Source organism: Somniosus microcephalus, chromosome 2, assembly GCF_052327205.1.
Source record: "Somniosus microcephalus isolate GS21.2 chromosome 2, FLI_Smic_1.0, whole genome shotgun sequence".
Lineage (NCBI taxonomy): Eukaryota > Metazoa > Chordata > Chondrichthyes > Squaliformes > Somniosidae > Somniosus > Somniosus microcephalus.
Genome location: NC_140988.1, coordinates 139,937,755 through 139,958,540, shown reverse-complemented (window position 1 = coordinate 139,958,540; position 20,786 = coordinate 139,937,755). Strand labels below are relative to the sequence as shown.

General features: G+C 46.3%; 1 protein-coding gene across 6 annotated transcripts in view; it reads right to left on the bottom strand.

Moving 5' to 3' along the window:
• The window catches only part of LOC147122981 (TNFAIP3-interacting protein 1-like), a 164,903-nt gene that overhangs the window by 13,502 nt on the left and 130,615 nt on the right, over positions 1-20,786 (bottom strand). For 5 of the 6 annotated variants that reach the window (XM_085963017.1, XM_085963031.1, XM_085963040.1 and 2 more), the window contains 5 exons: positions 16,180-16,302; positions 15,873-16,001; positions 13,885-14,010; positions 8,505-8,630; positions 8,273-8,347 (listed from right to left, as the gene is read on the bottom strand). In XM_085963017.1, coding sequence (XP_085819143.1) covers positions 8,273-8,347; positions 8,505-8,630; positions 13,885-14,010; positions 15,873-16,001; positions 16,180-16,302 — 579 coding nt within the window. The remainder of the gene's footprint in view (positions 1-8,272; positions 8,348-8,504; positions 8,631-13,884; positions 14,011-15,872; positions 16,002-16,179; positions 16,303-20,786) is intronic. The other variant, XM_085963027.1, reaches the window with a different exon arrangement.

The following is a 20,786-nucleotide window of genomic DNA, read 5'->3' as shown; positions in this document are numbered from 1 at the left end:
GCCCACAAGCCGCTCTGTACCCACCCCCTTCACGATTTCTACCCCAGAAGCATGAACTTACCTGCTCTTGGGCTGCCGCCTCTTCCGGAGCGTTCCCCGCCCGACAGGGAGCCAAGCCTGTCAAACAGGCTGGCTTCCAGGCAGGGATTCTGTTGAATAAAAACACGCACGCTGTGGAGTGATTCCACAGTGTTCGAGGGGCCCCAGAACTCCTCCCACCCGCTTGGAAATCCCGCCCAGTAAAGATCGGGGCCGAAGATTCTACGGCGCACCATCGCTTGGTAAAGGAACATATATTTAATACACAGGCCTAGAAATTGGATATGGCCTGAAAACGGGCAGTGTCATGGCCCAGTGCTATTAAGCTGCGCCAGGTGAAACTGGTCTAGGTAGCACACAAAATTCGTGCTCAGTCCATATTAACATGATTATAGTGCTGCTCTCAGTGCTAAAACCGCTGCTCATTGGCTTACCACTCAGCAGGTGGGCCAATATCGGGTGTAGTCCAATTCCCAGTCATGTTTGGCCTAGGCTTTATTCAGTACTTAAAGGAGAGGTGGACTGATGCAGCAGCATCTCATTTTCATTCCACATGGAACTGCACCTAGAAGCAGAAGCTACCAAAGAGATGGCTGAGCCTCAGCACAGGAAGAGAGCAAGAAGATTCTCAGAAGTGGCTCTGGAGGCGGCCGTGGAGAGGAGGCGGGCTGTCCTCTTCCCGCAAGCCATCAGCCCATACACCCAGGAGGCTCTGGCAGGAGATAGCCAATTATGTGATGGCCAGCAATGTAGTCCCCAGGTCCTCCATACAATGCCACTAGAAGTTTAATGGCCTTACATGGGTGGTCAGTGAGTGAAGGCTTCAGCAAATGCCATATCCCACCATCTGCACCACAAGCCTCACACACTGCTCAATGCACCACACCCCCAGCACTCACCTATCAACAATCTCTACCAATCACCACTCAAACCTCACAATCATAGCTTCACTTCACTCTCACAACCTTAACACTGCTGCAATACTCACACCCGCATCTCACACCGACAGCTATTCAACTATGGCAGTCATATCACCACAATCAGGCACACACTTCTGGAGATCATTGGGTGGAAGATAATAGAGGCCGTGGCAACCAGCGAGGTTGGATCCCCTTGGGAACAACAACGGTATGCTCAATCCTATCCTTCTTCTCACATCCCACTTCCCCCTCATCCCACAAACTCTGCTCACTTATAAGCTGCTGATACTGTAAGCATGCATATTTTGCTTCCCCCATTGCTTCAGCAGCCCGATGGTCTGCTCGATGATATGCCTGGTGGAAGCATGGCTCTCATTATATGAGGGCTGGGCACGAGTAGTGGGGTTGTGGAGGGGAGTCATCAGCCAGGTGCAGAGCAGATAGCTCTAGCCACCGAACAGCTACCCTCGAGTTTGATGTGGTGGCTGGCAGATTGCTGGCACACCGGACTGACGCAGGATGAAGGCATCATAACTGCTGCCAGGATAGCGGACATTGACCATCAGGAAGCGCTGGACGTGGTCGCGCACAAACTGCACATGGTCGCGTACCAACTGCACATTAAGTGAGTGGTAGCCTTTGCAGTTACAGAAGATCTCAAGATTGTTATGCAGCGCCCGCAAAGCCATGTGTGTGCAGTCGATGGCGCCCTGCACCATGGGGAATCCCGCTATCATGGCAAAGCCACCTGCGCACTTCCCCTGCTTCTCTCTGCTCAGAGAGAAGACAACGTAGTCCCTTCTCCTGGTGTAGAGAGCCTCAGTGACCTCCTGGATGCAGTGATGGATGGTGAAGTGTGAAATGTTAGCTATGTTTCTTGCTGGAGACTGGAAGGATCCATGGTGAAGAAATTGAGGGCCAGTGACCTCGAGGGCTCCTGGGAGAGCCGTGGTCGCCCTGCTTTCAGGCTGCAGGTCTGGATGCAGGAGGGGGCAGAGTTCTATGACCACCTCCTTGGTGAAACAGAGCCTCCTAATACACTGCTCCTGGCTTAAATTGAGGGGGAACGGTAGCATAGTGGTTATGTTACTGGACTAGTAATCCAGAGGCCTGGACTAACGATCCAGAGACAGGAGTTCAAATTCCACCACGGCAACTAGGGAATTTAAATTCAGTTAATTAAAATAAATCTGGAAAATAAATTTAATGTCGGTAATGGTGACCGTGAAACTATTAGATCATCATAAAAATCCATCAGGTACACTAATGTCCTTTAGGGAAGGAAATCTGCCGTCCTTACCTGGTCTGGCCTATATGTGACTCCAGACCCACAGCAATGTGGTTGACTCTTAAATGCCCTCTGAAATGGCTTAGCAAGCCACTCAGTTGTAACAAACTGTTACGAAAAGCAATAAGAATAAAAACTGACAGACCACCCGGCATCGACCTAGCAACCGGCTTCGGACACGACAACAGCACACCCAAACCAGTCGACCCTGCAAAGTCCTCCTCACTAACATCTGGGGGCTTGTACCAAAATTGGAAGAGCTGGGTGTATAAAAGTATAAAAGCAAGGAAGTTATGATGAACCTTTATAAAACACTGGTCCAGCCTCAACTGGAGGATTGTGTCCAATTCTGGGCACCGTACTTTAGGAGGGACCTCTCCTGGTCCCTCAATACCTCCTCTCTGGTGAAGAAGGCCCAGCAGCGCCTATATTTCCAAAGGAGGCTGAAGGGATGTAACCCGTCACCCCTGATCCTCTCTAACTTTTACCGCTGCACAATAGAGAGCATCCTGACGAACTGTATCACAGTGTGGTATGGCAGCTGTAGCTACTATGACCGGAAAGCCCTGCAGCGGGTAGTCAAAACTGCCCAACGCATTACCGGCACCCGGCTACCGACCATAGAGCACATATACCAGAAACGCTGTTTACGGAGGTCACGGATCATCATCAATGACCCTACCCACCCCAGCCACAGTCTGTTCGCCCTCCTGCCATCTGGGAGACGCTACAGATGCATTCGCACCCGTACGACCAGATTTAGGAACAGCTTCTTTCCCAGGGCTGTCATCCTACTGAACTCCACAAATAAACCCTAAAGCCTGCACATCTGCCAATGCACTTTATTATGGTTATGTTTATGTTAATGTATTACAAGCCAAATGTATGTTGAATGTTTAAATGTCTTAATCTAAATGTACACTCTCGGGAGCCGCAAGCCTACATTTCGTTGTACTGCACTTGTGCACTAACAATGACAATAAAGTTGATTATTACAGAAAAGATTTACGAGAATGATTCCAGGGATGAGGGACTTCAGTTATGTGGATAGACTGGAGAAGCTGGGGTTGCTCTCCTTAGAGCAGAGAAGATTTTGATAGAAGTGTTCAAAATCTTGCTGGGTCTAGACCAAGTAGATAGAGAGAAACTGTTCTCGTTGGCGGAAAGGTCGAGAACCAGAGGTCACAGATTTAAGGTGATTGTCAAAAGAACCAAAGGTGACATGAGGAAAAACTTTTTATGCAGTGAGTGGCTATGATCTGGAATGCACTGCTTGAAAGAGTGGTGGAGGCAGACTCAATCGTGGAATTCAAAAGGTAATTGGATAAGTACCTGAAGGAGAGAAATTTGCAGGGCTACGGGGAATGGAACAAGCTGAATTGCTCTTGCAGAGAGCCGGCACAGGCTCGACAGGCCGAATGGCCTCCTTCTATGCTGGAACCATTCTATGATTCATTCCATGATTTCTCCCTTCTCCTTCCAAAACGATAATAGAGATATCCCTGTCTAACATATGGCACAAATACTGTGGCAGGTGCTAGCCCTTTTATAGATATCATCTCTATTTATGCTAAATTCATTTGGCAAGAAGTGATTACACTCAGATGAAGATTTCTAAAAACTACCAATAAGGACAGCCATTTGCAAATCCTTATACCACACTTCATTTAGTCATTCTATCTGATAATGCCGGTGTCTACACAAACCTAACAAAGTACATCAAGAAAAAAAAGATACTGAAGTAAAAATGAGAATAGAAAAACTTGTTGGTGTCGCTACATGAAATTTGACAGCGTGGAAAGCTTTGAAAAGCTGTTACTTGGGAATGTATACAAGAGTGAAGAGGTACAATAGGATACACTGACATTTATGCCAGAATCAGGGTTACTCAGAGTGTACTTCATTCCTCAGAGTCAATTTGCAAGGTTAATCTTTAGTTTGGTTCTAAAACTGAAGTTTCCAAACCAAAATTGCTAATGCCAGTGTACAGTATTACAGCAAAAGATACCACTGATCAAAGATTAGCAGTCTTCAATATATAAGCTTTTAAATTTTACTGCCAAAATCTTGTGATTGCTGCCTTCAATTTTCAGTAAACTGGTCCACTAGCATAAAAGTTGAATCTAAGACTTAGTTAGAAAAGCTTAGTAACTGGTTAGACATCAACTATTTTATATTTCAATGCTATCCCCAATCCAACTGGTGCAAGTGTAACTAAAACACAAGGTAAAAGGTTACTAACTGAGCCCTTGTTACCACACACATCCAATCTTGCTGAAATCTAGCTTTTAGGCAGCAAGAATAAGTGCAACAGTCAACTTTATTGAAGGTGAATCTTTAACTTAATTTTACAATGTTACTGGACTAATAATCCAGACAACATGAATTCAAATTCCACCATGGCAGTTTGAGAATTTGAATTCAGTTTTTTAATAATCTGGAAATAAAAACGGATTGTCAGTAGAAGTGACCATAATAGGCATTGCCAAACCATAATAATGTTTATAGAGTAGGAGTGAAGAAATTAGTGCCTATAGTTTGTGCATTCAAAATAAAATTGAGGCTTGTTAGAGAGAAAGAAAAATAAATGTACACTCCCTTACATTGTTAGATCTTTGACACTGTTCTTACTCTAGATTTTTTGCTCTCCTAGGTGAGTTACAACTCTCTGTGCCTTTGAGAATGTCTTCTCTAGCCTCACTATCTAGGGAAGATGTTCAGTAACATGCCCAGCACATGAACAGGAAACCCTGGTCTGTCAGGTATTGTTTAACCTACAGGAATTATTATTGTGCCACCACAAGATCTATCTCCAGCCCTCAATATGCAGCAGAATATCACAGCAGAGCTTGTTCTAGTTTTAAAATATTAACAAATTTAATCAATAAAGAAAATATGTGACAATGTCATATATATATTTAGTGAAAATCCTACCATCTATCTCCTTGACGGGGAACTGGCAAAAGGTTGCAAATCAAAATGCTAACCTGTAACTATGAACAACTGTCGTACACACAGCTCCCCTCCTTGTCTCCATATCACCAATGGCAGGTATCTCAAAAAATCTCAGTTGTTTCAATTCAATTACATTCTGACTACTGCTGCCTGCTCCTCCTTTTATGGCTCTCAGCCTGTTGCTAAGGCTCGTTAGAGATTCATTCAAAAATGACAGGCAATCATATTTATAACTGAACTAATCATAAAGTCTGTATATATTTGACAATAGGGAGTTAGACTCTGTCTAAAGCCTGTTACCAGGCAGACTACAACAACAAACATACATCACAACACATGAAACAAAACAGGTGGAGGCTGCAGGTGTTTTGTTTGAAATCGTATGTATTGCACCAGAAATAGAGGGACAGCTATCAGACCAAAACAAAACAGAATTGCTTCATATTTGTCACACTCCTTATAGCCATTCTTCTACACAACTTGCTCCAAGACCACAACAGATGCAAGATAAACTATTAGTTGTGTTTATGTAATGCTCAGGTACAACATTTGTACTCAAACTCAGTTTAAAAGTCAGTGCCATATATTCAATTCCACCTTTCTTTGTAAGCAGACAATAGTTAGCAGCATAAAGTTTTATGTTAAACAAAAATCCATTTAACAAAATCATTTTTTACACTTGTTTGATTAGGTGCCATTTTAATTAGTTTCTGCAGAGGTTTCATGTGATATAGCTTTACTAGTGGATGCATTGGTTGTCATCTTCCAAAATTCCATAGGTTCTAGAACGGTTCCCGTGGATTGGAAGGTGGCAAATGTAACCCCACTATTTAAGAAAGGAGGGAAGAGAGAAAATGAGGAACTACTGACCAGTTGCCTGACATCAGTAGTAGGGAAAATGCTAGAATCTATTATTAAGGTAACAGGGCACTTAGAAAATAATAATAGGATTGGGCAGAGTTAACACGAATTTATGAAAGGGAAATCATGTTTGACAAATCTGTTAAGAGTTTTTTGAGATTATAACTAACAGAATAGATAAGGGGGAAATCAGTGGATGTGGTGTATTTGGATTTTCAGAAGGCATTCGAGAAGGTGCCACACAAGAAGTTATTAAACAAAATTAGAGCTCATGGGATTGGGGGTAATATACTAGCATGGATTGAGGATTGGTTAACAGACAGAAAACAGAGAGTAGGAATAAACGGGTCATTTTCAGGTTGGCAGGCTGTAACTAGTGGGGTAACGCAAGGATCAATGCTTGGGCCTCAGCTATTCATAGGGGTCAATTTTCCTGGAGCCGTCAGGCGGGGTTTCAGGCGTGTGGGGGAGGGAAATCCCGAATTCGGGGGTCCCGACACGATCCCGCCCAAAACCCGCCTCCACATAAGTTTCACAGGAGGTGGGTACCCGCCGGCCCGAGAAGGGATTAGTGCCAATTAACTGCTTCTTAACAGGTAGTTAACAGGCAGTTTTTAGCCTAATCCCTATTTGGAGGGGTGTCGTGTGGGATTCCCGATGGCTCCAAACCACGCCAGGTTAGAGCAGGCGGGCCGTCGGGTTGAAGGACTTGGAGGGGTCACTATGTCGGTGTTCAGGTGAGTGATGGGTGCATGAGTGCAAAGGTAAGTGTGTTTGGTGTGTCTAAAGTAGTTTAAATTACCTGTACTTACCTTAACAGCCTTTCTTCCTCTAGGTTTCGGGAGTCCATCACTCAGCCGGCACTGAAAGCAAAATGGCTGTGAGCTGTCAAAAGTGACAGCCTTCAGCTTTCATTGTCGGTGAGAGCTCTAACTGAGTCTGTGTAGAAGGACTCAGGTTAGAAGTCAGACTGTCAGTGTTTGACAGCTTCAAACAGCTGTGAAACACTGATATTTCATCTGTCAAGACCTCGACAGATGAAATTTCAGTCTGTGACGTCACCTGTTGCCGGGTGGCCCTTAATTGGCCTGCTGAGCCCGTTGGGCGGGCTCAACAAGGTCAATCAAGGGAAAATCACGTGGATTGGCCGGACGTCGATGTAGGCGGGATTAAAACCCGAAAGTTGTAGTCCCGCCTCCTTCCCGACAGCTTAATGAAAAATCGACCCCATAATCTTTATCAATGATTTGGATGAGGGGACCAAATGTAATCTATTCAAGTTTGCTGATGATACAAAGCTAAGTGGGAATGTAATTGTGAGGAGGATGCAAAGAGGCTTCAAGGGGATATAGACAGGCTAAGTGAGTGGGCAAGAACATGACAAATGGAATATAATGTGGAAAAATGTGAAGTTATCCACTTTGGTATGAAAAATAGAAAAGCAGAGCATTTTTTAAACGGTGAGAGATTGGGAAATGTTGGTGTTCAGAGGGACCTGGGTGTCCTTGTACACGAATCACTGAAAGTTAACATGCAGGTACAGCAAGCAATTAGGAAAGGAAATGGTATGTTGGCCTTTATTACAAGAGGATTTGAGTATAAGAGTAAAGATGTCTTACTGCAATTATATAGGGCTCCTGGTGAGATCACACCTGGAGTATTGTGTACAGTTTTCATCTCCTTACCTAAAAGGATATACTTGCCATAGAGAGAGTGCAATGAAGGTTCACCAGACTGATTTCTGGGATGGGGGTGGGGGGGGATTGTCCTATGAGGACGGATTGAGTAGGCTAGGCCTATATTCTCTAGAGTTTAGAAGAATGAGAGGTGATCTCATTGAAACATACAAAATTCTTACAGGGCTTGACAAGGTAGATACAGGGGAGTCTAGAACCAGGGGTCACAGTCTCAAAATAAGAGGTCGACCATTTAGGACTGAGATGAGGAGAAATTTCTTCACTCAGAGGGTGGTGAATCTTTGGAATTCTCTACTCCAGAGGGCTGTGGAGGTTCAGTCATTGAGTATATTCAAGACAGATTTTCAATAGATTTTTGGATATTAAGGGAATCAAGGGAAATGGGGATAGTACAGGAAAGTGGAGTTGAGGTCGATGATCAGCCATGATCTTATTGAATGGTGGAGCAGGCTCGAGGGGCCGAATGGCCTACTCCTGCTCCTATTTCTTATGTTCTTAGTAAATTCTCATACCTGTTTTTTCAGTTTCTTCCCCAGCAAGTCCTTTTCTTTCCTTTCCTTTATAAAGTCTTCCTCATAAGTCTTAAGCTGTGAAAAAAATAAGTAAAAATTCCCTTAACTAATGACTGGCCACACGATCAAACAAATAATCTATAAGTGAGTGGAACATGAAAGTGTCATTTATTAAAGTAGCAGAAGACATTGAAACAAATTAATGTTAGAAAGGCCGGTACTATGCCAATACCTGTGTGTTAAGTAAAGTAAGCTTTGATTGTAGCTGCTCAATATTTTTCTTCAATTCTTCTTTTTCTTCATTCATTCTTTCCCGGTCACACCTTTCTTTCTGAAAGTCTTCTTCAAATATCTGCACCTTCAACAGAACCCCAAATAATTTAAGAGTCCATGGATATAATTTGGCTTAACTTAATCTGGTCAACATTCTTGATTGTATACAGAACGAAACAGGTATGGGAATTTACTGGTAAAGTGAAGCCTCTGCAAAAACGAATTAAAATGGCATCTAATAAAACAAGTGTAAATTATGATTTTGTTAAATGGATTTTTGTTTAACATAAAGGGGGAGAAATTCAGTTGTTAGCGCCAGCTGTTAGCGCCTTAAGAGGGCGATAAGTGGGGCGTGAAGCGGCTAGCGCCCGGGCGCGGCGAGACCTGCGCCTCTCGCGAAATTGAGCGGACATTTAGCGGCGGCGCAAAACCACAATGCCCGCTCAGCTGCGCGCGCAGATCCTTACGTCATTTCATGGTGCAACGCCCTTGGTGCGCCCCGAACCGGAACTTCAGTGGCGCCCCCCTTCTTTCCGCCTGGCGCTCCCAGCGACTGGAATGGTTCCCAGTCGCTGTGGTGTTTGGGGGGGGTCGCAATTTAAAGGGGGCTCTTCCTGGCTTCTTAGTGGTAGCCATTTTTGGACCACTCCTTCTGTGTGAGAGAGAGAGATTTGCAGAGAGACAAAGGGAGAGAGCTTTCTGCATTGAGTCAGCGCTCGCAGAGGTACTTCTGGCTTCAGCCCAGAACTTTGCAGTTGGATTGATTTTTCAGTGGCATAGCCTTGAGTGGCCACATACTATGGGGGCTGCAATGGGTGGAAACATTGGGTTTCTCCATTGCATTGAGAGGGCTCAGAGACGCCGAGAGAGAGTGCCAATCATGGCCAGACGGAGGAGGAGGGCCAACAGGCGTCGGCACAGGAGGCCTTACCCTCCTAGAGTATACCGCCAGCAGTTCTCCTACCTCAACATGTCTGAGGAGCAGTGTATTCGGAGGCTTCGATTCAGAAGGGAAGTGGTCACTGAGCTCTGCCACCTGCTTCAGACAGATCTGCAGCCTCAGCTGAGGAGCAGGACGTCTCCGTCGGTGGCAGTGAAGGCGACAGTGGGTCTCAACTTCTATGCCACCAGCTCCTTCCAATCCGCTACTGGGGACATTGCCAATGTCTCCCAGTTCGCGGTGCATTGCTGCATCCGCCAAGTCACGAATGCCCTCTTCAAAAGGAGACGTCAGTACATTTCCTTCCCCATGACCCTGGACAAGCAGCAAGAGCGCGCAATGGGATTTGCAAGAATAGCGGGCTTCCCCATGGTCCAGGGTGCCACTGACTGCACGCATGTGGCTTTGCGAGCACCTCAAGAGAATGCCGAGGATTACCGCAACCGGAAAGGATTCCATTCATTGAACGTGCAGTTGGTGTGTGACCACAGACAGCTGATACTAGCTGTCAATGCCCGCTTTCCAGGCAGCAGCCACGACGCCTTCATCCTGTGCCAGACTTCTGTGGCAGACCTTTTCGAAGCCCCGGCTCACCCAGGAGGCTGGCTTCTCGGGGACAAGGGCTATCCTTTGTGCACCAGGCTGATGACCCCGCTCCGTGCGCCCAGCACCCCTGCTGAAGAACGATACAATGACAGCCATCAAGCGACCAGGAACATCATTGAGCACACAATCGGCGTGCTAAAGCAACGGTTCTGCTGTCTGGACCATTCCGGGGGAGCCCTTCAGTACTCGCCTGAGCGAGTCTCCCATTTCGTTGTAGTGTGCTGCATGACCTAGCAATCCTCAGAACTCAGCCACTGCCAGCAGACATTGGAGCACCACCGGAGGAGGAGGAGCAGCAACAAGACGGGAGGGAGGCACAAAGTGCAAGGGCCGTCCGTCAGTGGCTTATTGCAAATCGGTCTAGGCCCCCTCTGAGGGAATGGCTTGTGCCATTGAAAGAACATGAATGGAACGGTTCCGCAAACCCTGAGCCGGTCAATGCAACAAATAGTTCAAAGAGCAAACATGCACAATCTGAATAAAGACAATTATTTATTTAACAAACTCTGTGCCCTTCCCGCATGACAAAGAAATACAGAGAAACCCCCCAAAAAAGTCAGACACATAACTGGCTCTCACAACCTGGAGACAATGAACAAAAGAGTTAACCAAAAATGACCATGATCCTTGGCCTTCACTAAAAAAATTCACACCATTTTGCCACACCTCCTACTTTTTGGCCTGCGAGGGTGATCTGCTTCGCTTGCGAGATTGGCCCCTTCCCATCCTGCAGCTCCTCCGCAATGGGACCCCAGTGGCTGCAGCAAGGCTGGGGGAAGGCTGCTGAGTGTCAGAAAGTGAGTCGGCAGATGCCCTTGGGGGACGGCCTGGACCAGCTCTGGGCCTGGAGGGCCCGGCCTCTCCAACTCTGCGCCTGGAGGGCCCGGCCTCTCCAACTCTGCATGGACGGCAGCAGTCTGTCCAACGGGTGGTGGCAGCTGCAGTGGAGGAGTGACAGTGTTGGCAGCAGGAATGCTGCCATCCTGACAGAGCACAGGCACTCCCTGGTCGGACGACACACTGGCACTCCCACGGGGCAGCACTGCAGCATGAGGAGCAATCTGCTGAAGCACAGACTGCTGGCCTTCTGCGGCGCGGCGAGGGCCCCAGCGAATCCTGCCCCATCCAGCGAGAGTGGCAGCAGTCAGTGCTCGTGTGGCCCTAATCTGTGTCTGCATCAGACCAGCCACTCACTGCATGGCACCACTAAGCACTTGCATGGAAGCCGCCTGTGCTGCACCGAAGTCCTGCAGACTCCTTGCCTGTGCTGCACCGAAGTCCTGCAGACTCCTTGCCTGTGCTGCCCCGAAGTCCTGGACACTCCTTGCCAGTGACTCTATGGAGTCAGGCATCCTTGCCACTGCAGCCATGAGCTCAGTGTGCCTCTGCTCCGCCTGGGCGCCCATTTCAGCGAGGAGCCGCACCTCTTCTGCGCTCACTGTAGCAGGACTGGAGGCCAGACTCTCCCTCCGGGGAGAAGGCCGCCGAGCTTCCGTACCACCCCCACCCCACCCCCCCGGCGTTGCTGCAGCCCGCTGGGCCCCAGAGCTTCACCCTCCTCAGACCCTTCCCCCCTGCTCCCCTCCAGGGAAGACGTGTCCCCATTATGGCCATGGGCTGCCTTGGCTGAGGGTGGCACTGATGGTCCGGCTTTCTCTTCCTGCTCGCCTTCAGAATCACTCACAGTGGCAGCTTGAGGGCCCACCTCCTCACCTGGCGAATCAGCATCTGAAAGCAGGGAGGTACAAGAGTTGCTTTAGTGTGAGGACAGGGCGGCAGCGAGGGAGGCATGAGTGCTGCAATGCACTGTATTGGTTCGATAGTGGCAAAGGATGCTGGTGTGAGGCACAAGTGGAAGGAGAGGTCAAAAAGGTGATGACCTTACCATTGCTGTTCAGAACAGGGTCGGCATCTCCAGTGGCGACGGGGCCAATCATCCGGCCTGCCATAATCCTCTCCACTCGCTGCTCCAGATCGCTGAGGTCTTTAAGGTGAGGCCGGCCTCCCCTGGTCCGTTGCTGCTGCCTCCTGTTGTGCGCCAGCTTGCCCTGCAAGAGAAAGGGCGGGCTCCGAGTACAGTGTGAAGCCCTGATCTTGGCTGCACTGCCTCCCATGGTCGATTAGCCCTTACAGTGTGTAATGTGGTGAATGTGCATGTGAGTTTCATGAAAGGCCCATAGGTGTTGGATGAGGGCTGGGCATTGGGGCTTTCAGGACCCTTTGGCCATAAAGTGAGGTGCACATGCAGGGATGAAGAGGATACTGGAAAGGGTACTCACCCTGACAACCCGTGAGGTCATTGAACTTCTTCCTGCATTGCACAGGGGTCCTAGGTACCATGTTGCTGGAGGTCACTGTGTGCCACCTCCCTCCAAGCTTTTCGATATTCGTTGGGCAGCGGCCTCCTGCCACTGTCAGGAAACAGGATAGATCGCCTGTGCTCCACTGCGCCAACCAGAACCTTCAGGGCCCCCCCTCACTGAACCGCTGCGCTCGCTCCCTGGCCCTCTCCATTGTCCTAGGCGTTAGAATGTGGCAGCAGGTCTGTCCAGGCCGAGAATCAGGGCTCCAATGTGCAGGGCGTGGCTGCAAGCCAAATCGACCCTCCCCCTTTAAGAGGTGACCGGCGCCAGCGTGTCTGCATGCAATCGCTAACTGGCCTCAGCTGTGCTGCGCCCGCCCTCTGTGGTAGTGCCTCGCCTCTCCGGCTTAGCGCCTTAGGACAGTCGTGCAGCGCCTGCTTTAGCGCACCAAGCACCTCTTGGGGCGAAGCAAGTCAATTTCGCTGAAGGTGGCGATAATTTGCGCCGGGCGCTAAATTTAGCGCACGCTTGACTATAACGCCCCAAATGTGGCGATACTGAATTTCTAGGCCAAAAACTTTGTGTGCTATTGGTCTGCAGCTCTGCAGTTCCATACCCCTGGACACATATCCCTTTCCTGATGTGGTTGAAAAAGGGAATGAACTGCAACCCGATAGCAATGAAATTCAAAATTAGAAGCTAGAAAATAGAGGAGGAGATTAATTAGAGGCTCCAATTGGGACCAAAGTTTGAATGGTCCGAGCCAAAAATCCAGAGTCCAGGCTGGTAAACGAACTGGGACAATTTCCACAGACACACTGTTCACAGACAAATTGGACACATCTCCATTCATTCCCATCACTAACTTAAATAGGAATCTCAAATGCATTAAAAAAAGTTCATATTCATAGTTCAGTGACTTCCAACCACTGCTCATCAATACAAAGGGCATTGCCCACATATAGAAGAAAACAAACCATAAACTTGTCCTTTTCTGCATGTACAACAACATTCATATGGTGCTGTTAACATAGTAAAATGTCCCAAGGTGCTTCACAGGAACATTCTAAAATAAAATTTGACACAGAGTCACGTAAGGAGATATTAGGACAGGTGACCAAAAGCTTGATTAAAGAGGTAGGTTTTAAGGAGTGACTTAAAGGAGGAGAGAGAGAGAGAGAGAGAGAATTCCAGAGCTTAGGGCCTAGGCAGCTGAAGCCATGTCCACCAATTGTAGAATGTTGAAAATTGGGAATGCGCAACAGGCCAGAAGTGAAATAGAGCAGATATCTTGTTGGGTTGTGGGGCTGGAGAAGATTAGAGATAGAGAGGGGCGAGGCCATGGAGGGATTTGAAAACCAGGATGAGAATTTTAAATGAACACTTGAGAAATAAATATAAATAAAAGGGGCAGGGTTTTCTAAAATGTAACTTTGCACTCATCCACAAAGCACACCTTCTTGAAAAATATTCAATGCATTGTATATTACCTGTTGTTTTAGGACCTCAATTTGTGTCGTCAGTTCTTCAGGACGAGATTTTCTCATTATCTCTCCACTATCAAAACTGTGAGACATGTAAGAAACATTCTGCTTTCTTAAAGCATCAGACAGAGCCTGTAACAAAATTAATTTTAAAAACTTGAGACTAACAATCTTTATTGACTGAGTCACAAGAGCTTACACAAAGCTTTTTTTCCCAAAAGCACATGTGAGTAAACATGGGTCCAGACCTACATCCTACTGTGTGGTATAGCATGTTGGAGCTCCAGTCAGCTGAGCTACTGTGTCACCGTCTGGAGTCCTTACTTAGAGATTTGACTACCGTTTTGTTTCAAGGTTCCTTTTGTCAAACATTTGCGAGGTATAACTCTACAGTATTGTTTAGAAAGAAGAAATATACATAGACTCACTGGTGAAATCCCCAGCCAAATAGCCATGTTAGCAACATCCTGAAAAATCTACCAGGGAGAACCATTTTAAAACCCAATGATATTCACCAACATTCAAACCCAATCAGGAACTAAACAGAAAATGTTGAAAATTCAGGGTGGGTCTGCCAGCATTTGAAAAGATAAAAAATGGCATCTGAAAAAAGGGGAAAAAGGTGAAAAGACGCTAATATTTTGGGTGTACATCCTTCATTGGAAGGAACGGAGTTCTGATGAAGGGTCTATACTTGAACATTAACTTATTCAGATACCGACATGCCTCCTATAATTCCTGCATTTTTGTTTTTATTTCATCCTGTTCTTTTATCATCTCAAGTTTCTTGAAGTGTTTCACCTTAGTAACTCCTTGACATTGGCAACAAGGGTTACGATCCTGATTGTGGTTACAGTTATCATTTAATTTACTAATGTGCAAGAACTGTTCAATAAAAAAAAACAAATATCCATTGTGGTTCATTATGGAATGATCACAGAACAATCTACTTTTGATCTTTTAAAGCAGGAAAGCAACTCTCACTGCAACACTTAGAAAGTCATGGACTTGCACCTAAATATGTTCCATGTATTCAGAACTTCAATAATAAATCTTCCAAAAAGTACTTAAGGTCTCCTCTGTGGATTTCTGTGTTGTGTGAAACAGCAGGAGACTGATATTTGAATATCAACTGGTGGACATAATCCAGTAATACAGAGCACATCTGTTTCCTAGTTTTGGAATCATTGTATTAAGTCAGTTACCAAACTGATTGGGAATTTTTCTTTCAATTCTCTTTTTCCATATGTTTTTTATATTAAAAACGGTTCTCACTGTGATTTTGGACTTTTAAGTGCTCTTGCTAAGTGGTATAGTCATCTTTTTCCTCCCCAAATATTTGTTTTGTCAGTTCTGTATGTCGCACACACGCACACACGCACACACACTCTCTCGCCCTCGCCCTTCATAGTCCAGTCCATCTGAACACAAATGGACTGTACCACTAGACTGACCATTTAAAACCTGCTTCCATCTTGGAAAGCAACATGATCACCACAGATTGGATTCAGCTCCAGTACTTTGTATGAATACCCAAGACTCTCATACTTCACATACCACAAGAAAATTTGCAGTACAGCACTTGACAGCAGTTAACCAGATGTTTTGTGTTGAGTAAAAAGGCCATTATATATTTGATCTTTTTAAATGTTTAACTAGAGGGAATATAAAATTTTAAAATTATCAAATTTTAAAGACCATTAGTGAGGCCAGCCAGTCCTTCATTATTCTGCTTACTTGAAAACAAATGGGCAAAACCCATGCAATTATGTTTTACGACCAGAGTGGGAGGTGGTGCCCATGTACCTGTGCTTCAGCACCTTTAGGGGAGAGGAGAAGAGAAAACTGGATTAAAAAATCCTGCAGAAGACTTTGTGATCATGGGCATGTGAAACAGCTTTACTGGAGAGAGACTGGTTTGTTTGTGGAGCTGTTCTTCTGTACTGGTCTACAGATGAACATGTGAATGAGAACAAAGTAATTACTGTACGGACCTTATTCAGACGAACAATTTCATGTTCATAATATCCTTTTTGTTTGATTATTGAAGTGTGACGTTCTTTCAAATGCTTGTTCTGTTCTTCAGCCTCAAGCAACTTTGCATTTAGTGTCTGCTTTTCTTCCTTTTTTCAAAAAAAATGGAAAAAACATAAGTAATAGGAAGACCAGATTTGAGGGGAACAGTTTCAACCAATTCAAAGTTACACATATGGAGATGAACATAATATTAACCATGTAACTGCTGCAGCTTTTGAATCAAATATCAAATTTATTTTCAAGTCATTATTGATAAAGACATACTTCTGCTGTTTCAAGTTTCGCTTTGGCAAGCAGCAGCTTCTTGTCAAAATCCCTCTGCTTTTGGTCCAGTTCTTTCTCCAGGTCACTCAGGGACTGCTGATAAGTGGTAAACTTTTCCTTCAGCTGCAGAAGATGAAAGCCAATGAAGGATCCATTATATAGTGGGATGTTATGGATTATTCAAGGAGTGGCACAATTAAAACAAGCATCTGTTAGGTAGCAGAAATACAGGGGGGCTTATTATTATTAGTAAAGAATCAAGAATCCAGGTTGGCAAAGCAGGTTATGTGACACAAACAGCATACAGTTCTGAGAATATTTAACACCATTTTTTTTTTTCTTCTCTCTGCCTTTCTATGTCCTAAGCACCAAACATCATCCCCAACCAAGATGAAGAACAAATAACTTGCTGCCAGGTCTGTGCAGATGTAATTCTCTAACAACTCACTAGGGGGTGTGCGAGAACAGTCTAGCATAAAATTAAAATACATACAATGCCACATTTCTCAAAGGGCATTTATGTTGAGACTATTATGGACTTAGTTGGGAATTAACAGAATGTATTTTACAGGAGGGTGTTTAAAGAAAAGTAAAACAAAGCTGGTTTTTTTTTTTAAGTTTAAAATAAGAATGTTGCACACTACGGGCTGGATTTTTCCAACCTCGGCGGGTCCGTGGCGGGCGATGTCCATGGCGTGTGGGGACGCCGCATCTGTCTCGATCCAGGCCTCCAACAAGATTTTCCGTTGATTGGGCTTGTTAAGCTCGCCCTGCAAGGTTCCCGGCCAATTAAAAGGAAGCGGGTCGTCATCAGCCTGTTTCTTTAAAGGGGCCATGTCCACATTCATTTTGACAGTTGTGCTGTCAGTGTTCTACAGCATTGAGGTGCTGGAAACACTGACAAGCACTGCACAAAGGTGCACAGCTGCACCCAGGCTCTCCCATGACTCTCTTTTTTCAATACAAGCTTGAATTCTGTGGTGTTAAATTTCTGTGGTGTAGTGGGGATAGTTGGTAAATAAAGCGCCCTAGAGCATACCTGTAACTGGGGTATTGAATAAATTTTTAAAGTAATTAAAGGGGTAAGTCATGGCAGGAGAGTTCAGACCCGTGCTCTGCTCCTCCTGCTCTATGTGGGAAGTCAGGGATGCTGCCAGTGGCCCTGATGACCATGTGTGCGGGAAATGTATCCAGCTGCAGCTACTTGTAGACCGCATTGCGGCGCTCGAGCTGCGGGTGGATGAATTTTGGAGCATGCGCGATGCTGAAAGGCTCGTGGATAACACGTTTAGTGAGTTGTGCACGCCTCAGGGTAGGGCAGCACAGGGGGTGACCATCAGGCGGAGCAACAAAGGCAGGCAGGTAGTGCAGGGAACCCCTGCGGACATCCCCCTTTCAAACAAGTATACCGCTTTGGATACTGTTGAGGGGGATGACTCACCAGGGGAAGGCAGCAGCGGCCAACTTCCTGGCACTGGGGGTGCTCCTGCTGCCCAGGAAGGGGGGAAAAAGAGTGGGAGAGCAATAGTGGTAGGGGATTCTATAGTAAGGGGAACAGATAGGCGTTTCTGTGGCCGTAGACGTGAATCCAGGATGGTTTGTTGCCTCCCTGGTGCCAGGGTCAAGGATGTCACTGAGCGGCTGCAGGGCATTCTGGAGGGGGAGGGAGAACAGCCAGTGGTCGTGGTCCACATTGGTACCAACGACATAGGTAAAAAGAGGGATGAGGTCCTGCAGCAAGAATTTAGGGAGCTAGGTGAAGGATTAAGGAGCAGGACCTCAAGGGTTGTAATCTCTGGATTACTCCCGGTGCCACGTGCTAGTAAGTATAGGAATAGGAAGATAGAACAGATGAATGCGTGGCTAAAGGGATGGTGCAAGGGGGAGGGCTTTAGTTTCCTGGATCACTGGGTCTGCTTCTGGGAAAGGTGGGACTTGTACAAGTCGGACGGTTTGCACCTGAACCAGGGGGGAACCAATATCCTTGCGGGGAGGTTTGCTAGCACTGCTGGGGAGGGTTTAAACTAACTTGGCAGGGGGTTGGGGTACAGAGTGGAGCTATAGTAGGGGGTGATTTACGGCCAAATACAGAGGGGAAAAACAAGTCAGCTGGGAAGGCAGAGCAAATATGTGAAGGCAAAAGAGAATATGGCAGGGCTGGAAGGCATTTATTTTAATGCAAGGAGTCTTGCAAATAAGGTGGATGAACTGAAGTTGTTGTTGAACACATGGGAGTACGATATTGTTGCTATCATGGAGACATGGTTGAGGGAGGGTCAGGACTGGCAGCTCAATATTCCGGGGTATAGAATCTTCAGGCGAGACAGAGGGGGGTGTAAAAGGGGAGGGGGTGTTGCAATATTAATTAAGGAGTCAATTACTGCTGTAAGGAGGGATGATATATTAGCGGCTTCCTCTAATGAGGCCATATGGGTAGAACTTAAAAACAAAAAGGGGGCAAGCACTTTGCTGGGAGTGTACTATAGGCCCCCAAACAGTCAGGGGGAGATAGAGGAACAGATATGTAGGCAAATCTCCGAGAAGTGCGAAAATAATAGGGTAATAATAGTGGGGGATTTCAACTTCCCAATATAAATTGGGACAGTCAGAGTGTGAAAGGCTTAGAGGGTGCAGAATTCTTAAAGTGCATCCAGGAGAGCTTTTTGAGCCAACATGTAGAAAGTCCTACAAGAGAGGGGGCGGTACTGGACCTAATTCTGGGGAATGTAGCCGGGCAAGTGGTGGAAGTGTCAGTAGGAGAGCATTTTGGCGACAGTGACCATAATTCGGTGAGATTTAAGGTGGTCATGGAAAAAGACAAAGACGGCCCGGAAATAAGGGTTCTAAATTGGGGGAAGGCCGATTTTAATATGATAAGGCAGGATCTGGCCAAAGTGGACTGGGAGCAGCTACTTATAGGAAAATCCACATCAAAACAGTGGGAGACTTTCAGAAGGGAAATAGAGAGAGTACAATGCCAACATGTTCCTGTAAAGGTCAAGGGTGGGACCAACAAGCAAAGGGAACCTTGGATGACAAGGGATATACAAAAATGCATTAGAAATAAGAGGGGGGCTTTTGGCAGTTACAAAAGACTAAAGACAGAAGAAGCCCTAGAGGAGTATAAAAAGTGCAGGGGCATACTTAAAAAAGAAATTAGGAGGGCGAGGAGGGGCCATGAAATAACACTGGCGAGCAAAATAAAGGAAAATCCTAAGATGTTTTATAAGTATATTAAGGGCAAGAGGATAACCAGGGAAAGGGTAGGGCCCATTAGGGACCAAAGTGGCAATCTGTGTGTAGAGCCAGAGGATGTAGGCGGGGTTTTAAATGAATTTTTTGCATCTGTGTTCACTATGGAGAAAGACGATGCAGACATAGAAATCGGGCAAGGGGACTGTGACATACTTGAACATATTAGCATCGAGAGGGAGGAGGTGCTAGCGGTTTTAGCGGGCCAAAAAGTGGATAAATCCCCAGGCCCGGACGAGATGTATCCCAGGCTGCTGTGGGAGGCAAGGGAGGAGATTGCAGGGGCTCTGACACTAATTTTCAGAACCTCTCTGGCCACAGGGGATGTACCAGAGGACTGGAGAACAGCTAACGTAGTACCATTATTCAAGAAGGGTAGCAGGGATAAACCAGGGAATTACAGGCCAGTGAGTCTAACATCTGTGGTGGGGAAATTATTGGAAAAAATTCTGAGGGACAAAATTAATCTCCACTTGGAGAGGCAAGGATTAATCGGGGATAGTCAGCATGGCTTTGTTAAGGGTAAATCATGTCTAACAAATCTGATCGAATTTTTCGAGGGGGTGACTAGTGGGGTGGATGAGGGAAATGCTGTGGATGTGGTGTACATGGACTTCAGTAAAGCTTTTGACAAAGTCCCGCATAGGAGACTGGTCAAGAAGGTAAGAGCCCATGGGATCCAGGGTGCCTTGGCGCGTTGGATCCTAAACTGGCTGAGTGGCAGGAGGCAGAGGGTGATGGTCGAAGGTTGCTTTTGTGACTGGAAGCCTGTGTCCAGTGGGGTACCTCAGGGATCGGTGCTGGGTCCCTTATTGTTTGTGATCTACATAAATGATTTGGATGAAAATGTAAAAGGTATGATCAGTAAGTTCGCAGATGACACGAAAATTGGTGGGGTGGTAAATTGCGAGGAGGAAAGCCTCCGGCTACAGGACGATATAAACGGGTTGGTCAGATGGGCGGAAAAGTGGCAAATGGAATTTAACCCTGAAAAGTGCGAGGTGATGCATTTTGGACGGACAAATAAGGCAAGGGAATACACAATGAGTGGTAGGACCCTAGGAAGTACAGAGGGTCAGAGGGACCTTGGTGTACATGTACATAGATCCCTGAAGGCAGCGGAGCAGGTAGATAAGGTGGTTAAAAAGGCATATGGGATACTTGCCTTCATTAGCCGAGGCATAGAATATAAAAGCAGGGAGGTTATGATGGAGCTGTACAAAACGCTGGTGAGGCCACAGCTGGAGTACTGTGTGCAGTTCTGGTCGCCTCACTATAGGAAGGATGTGATTGCTTTGGAGAGGGTGCAGAGAAGATTCACCAGGGTGTTACCTGGGATGGAGCGCCTCAGCTAT